Source organism: Buceros rhinoceros, unplaced genomic scaffold (genome assembly GCF_000710305.1).
Source record: "Buceros rhinoceros silvestris isolate BGI_N320 unplaced genomic scaffold, ASM71030v1 scaffold14956, whole genome shotgun sequence".
Lineage (NCBI taxonomy): Eukaryota > Metazoa > Chordata > Aves > Bucerotiformes > Bucerotidae > Buceros > Buceros rhinoceros.
The window spans coordinates 7,689-11,673 of NW_010418196.1; the positions used below are offsets into that span (position 1 = coordinate 7,689).

A 3,985-nucleotide genomic window follows, 5' to 3' on the forward strand; every position below is an offset into this window, starting at 1 on the left:
TTTCGTAAAAAGTGTGTGATAATACAGAAAAGATGAAAACTTGGAGCTTAATAGTTAGGTGTGTTTGTCTTAGACTTTGCTTTCTTTCTCAGAACCTTTCTGCTTAGCTTGTAGAATCTTTGTCACTTGGGCGTGTATAATTTTTACCTGCTTTGGCTAATGCCAATGTTTTCTTTGGGTTTGTGTTTACGTGGATTAGAGAACTGATTCTGCTGAAAATTAACCTAATGATTCCTTTTTCAGTTTCTCCTCATGAAAAAGAAATCTTAATGTTCTTGAACAAAAATATTTTAGAGCTATTAATATGAGTTGTGTTGGTGGGCACAAAGGACTAGAGACTGTTTTAAATTCTTTAAAATTCTCTTAACTGATGCAACTGCAAAGAAGTTCTGACTCTTAATAGCATTGGCAGTGGGCTTTTGCAGTCCCGTTTCTGGTTTCTTGATAGAATGATGATAAGCTGTGACTCAGAACAGAGTTCAGCGCTCTGCTGTTTGGACCGAAGGAAATGTGCATGGAGAGTGCCTTCCCCATTAGGAGGAATGCATATGTCCTCAGAAGTAAAGACTAGTCCTGAAGATGTATTGTGATAGCCATGTAAACAAGGTTAAAATATTTGTCTCTTAGGGAGTTATTTACATTTGTTTAACCCAGAAGACAGTTCTTCCCAGGTGCTTGTGTAGCCTGTGATATTACAGTACCTAATTTTGTTAGCACAAGTAGAAAAAAAACAGTAACCTGATTCTAGCTCTTTGTAATAGCATTTTTCTTTCTTTTCAGAGCAAACTTGATGATTACCAGGAACGAATGAACAAGGGAGAACGTCTGAATCAAGATCAACTGGTAAAAAGAAAAAAATAATACTAACCAGATCTCTCTCAAACTGTTTTGTGATCTTGGTGGGGAAAGAAGGGATGAGTTTCACTTCCCCTCTCCCATTGTTAAAGCTAGATTTTTCTGAGCTCTGCCTTGGCCTCAGTTTTCTATTGCCTAGAAATTTTATTGCCTCCATTTTTCTGTTAATCAAAAGCTGGAGGGATAGGTAGAGGAACGTGTAGTCATGCTTTATGCTTGTTGAGGTTGGGTTATAAATCGGCTGCGGTGAAAATCCGTGTATGTTATAACCTAGGACTGTTGAAAGAACTAAGTGGTACCTCTGAGGTTCTCTGGACACTGTTGTTTTCATCACAGAAAACGTGCCGGGGGAGAACTGAAGGAGCTTAGTCACTTGGCAGCATGTAAATGTTGTGCAGTCAAGGTAGAGATATAGCTTAGGCCAAAGGCACTGAAAATAAGCTGTGTGCATGTGTGTATCACAACTGTCAGTGCAGCAGATGTGACGCTCTGGAGGAGCTGGACTTGGTTGGTATGTGCTGCTTCTCTCCTTGTTGGGGCTGCTTTTTAGAGTAGGTTATTACAGAGCTCGGCTCAACAGCAGTTTTCCAGTTATAGTAAATATAAAGCAAGTATGCCGTTGAATGCAGTTGTGTGATGCAAACATACTTATTGATACTTAAAGAGATTACCAGGAGCTCAGTAATCAACAGTGTTTTGTTGATGATTTTTAACATTGAAAGAACTGAAGGAAAAATGCCAGACCCTGCAACTGTTGCAGCTGCTCACACTCACAGGATGAGCTGCTTCCCTTGGTCCATGTGATCTTCTCATCTGTCTGGGCTCACTTCACTGCCTCTGTGCCAGCTGGGAGCTGAAATATTGGTGATCTGTGTATTTTCATTTTTTAATGGCATATTGTGAAAATAAACCATGATAAGTTTTCTTATCTGAGCAGGGAAGATAACTGAAATTTCATATTGAGGAGGGAAGCAGCCTGACTCCCACACTGCATAAAGATAAAATCTTTTTAAGCTGGAGAAATGCTGAAAGTATTTGTTATTTTCACTTATGTTTTCTGCTTCCACAAATCAGCATAAATGAGTTTTGTAAATCCCCTAGTGTATATGTGTGATATGTGGGAAAGTTTCTTAGTTAGCTGTATTACAAATGGAAATTCTTATGAAAAAATAGCAAATACAGTTCATGTTCCTTGCTTTTCAAAGAAAGTAGGACCTTGCTTTTTCTTTGTCTCAGTTGTTCTTACTAAGAACATCCTGATTATTAATTGTTGCAGTAGGAGTGTATGTGTCTCAGCTGTTTTGTTTTTTTTTTATCTCCCTCTGATTTGATTCTCTTTAATTTCTCAGTACTGCAGAGTGGGTTAAGGAGTTTGGATTGCTTTGGAGCAATCGGAATATTAGATTTAAGAAAACAACAAATAGCAAAGATTGCTGGAGAAGGGAACGTAGCGCTCTATATAGCATTTTGGTTTTGGCTCTGACTCAAGGTAAAAGGCATTAAGTCTCAAAACTTTATCTCTTGAGCAGTTCGGGCTTGCCAGATGACTCTTCTCCTGCATTCCCCTGATCTGCCAGTTAGTTTTTGTCAGAAACTGGCTAAAGCCAAACATTAAAGGAGTATGTCATGCATGTGAGTGTATATATGCATTAGCATATTTACCAAAGAAACCAGAGGCCCTAAAGACATACACAAGTCTCTTTATTTTGGCTGCTGAAAATCAAAACCTGAGTCAATGTCATTGCAGTTCCATTCAGGGATGCTGCGTCTCACTTAGGCACTAAAAATGTGGGAATTTGTTGGAAGTATTTGTTTTGTTCTCCTTGTGATGATGTGCCTTTTTTTTTAAGGATGCTGTGTCAAAGTACCAGGAAGTGACAAATAATCTGGAATTCGCTAAAGAACTGCAGAGGAGTTTTATGGCTCTGAGCCAAGACGTAAGTAAAGAGCAAGTGGTGCAGTGTGGGCTATCCAAACCCTTAGGCTTTAACTCCCTTTCGCTGAAACTAGATGCAGTAGTCCCCTCTATTTACAGAGACAAAACACTCGTGATTTCTTTTATGTACACCATGTACTAGTTTGTGTCCCGTTTTCTGAAGACTGTTCCTACAAGATTTTTCTAATGGGCTGCATAAATGTATGGGAGCAAAAATAACATGGTGATTTTCTGACAAAACATACCTGTTGTAAACAGTGTGATCACCAAACCGGCCTGTCACGCGGCATTATAGACAGCTACGTACTGCCAGTAGTAACATCTTCAAATAAATTGTTCTCACCGGCCTGCAAGTGGCTGAGAGGTTTTATTTCCTTTTTTTGCCTCAGGGTATAAAGTCTCAGCAGCTGCACGAATTGCAGTTCCTTTTTCAGGATTCTTGCTGTCTGGTTAATTGCAAAGACAGTCTGAAACTACAAGTTTACACAATTTAAAATGTCCTTTCATTTTAAACAGATCCAGAAAACCATAAAGAAGACAGCTCGCAGGGAGCAGCTGATGCGAGAAGAAGCTGAGCAGAAGCGTTTAAAGACAGTACTAGAACTGCAGTTTATTTTGGAAAAGTTGGGTGACGACGAAGTGCGCAGCGACTTGAAACAAGGATCGAATGGAGTGCCGGTGCTGACAGAGGAGGAGCTGACAGTGCTGGATGAGTTTTACAAGCTAGTTTACCCTGAACGAGACATGAACATGAGGTGGGCTTCCAGTAAAGTACTTCTTTATAGTTGTCAGTCAGTTAATGATGTGTTTGTACTGTGGTAATTTAAAGACTTGGTAAGAAATTAACTCTTATTAATTCCTTTGTTAAGGTTGAACGAGCAGTATGAGCAAGCATCTGTTCACCTGTGGGACCTACTGGAAGGGAAGGAAAAACCAGTGTGTGGAACAACCTGTAAGTGTAGTCTCTGTAAATAGAGAGCTCCCTGAATCTGTGCTTGATCTAAAATACCGTGTCTGATACAAGAGAACTTTGGCAGTTAATTATCTTTGTCAGTTTTTAGAGTAGATACTTTTTTCCAGGCTTTAGCTGGACTGTAACAGAGAGACTGGAGAGTGAACTCACTGTGCAGGGTATTTTTTTTACTGATGCAGCATAACTCGGCATTTAAGCTTAGTCTGTTCCTGCTGTTTCAG

The 3,985-nt window shown here is 39.5% G+C and overlaps 1 protein-coding gene across 1 annotated transcript in view; it reads left to right on the forward strand.

Annotated features, from left to right (window-relative positions):
* Positions 1–780: 780 nt before the first annotated feature.
* CAPRIN1 (cell cycle associated protein 1) overlaps positions 781–3,985 on the forward strand; it is a gene marked incomplete at both ends in the record, with an annotated part of 13,963 nt that continues 10,758 nt past the window's right edge. Inside the window, 4 exons of the mRNA XM_010138448.1 lie at positions 781–843; positions 2,706–2,792; positions 3,308–3,546; positions 3,661–3,743. Coding sequence (XP_010136750.1) covers positions 781–843; positions 2,706–2,792; positions 3,308–3,546; positions 3,661–3,743 — 472 coding nt within the window. The remainder of the gene's footprint in view (positions 844–2,705; positions 2,793–3,307; positions 3,547–3,660; positions 3,744–3,985) is intronic.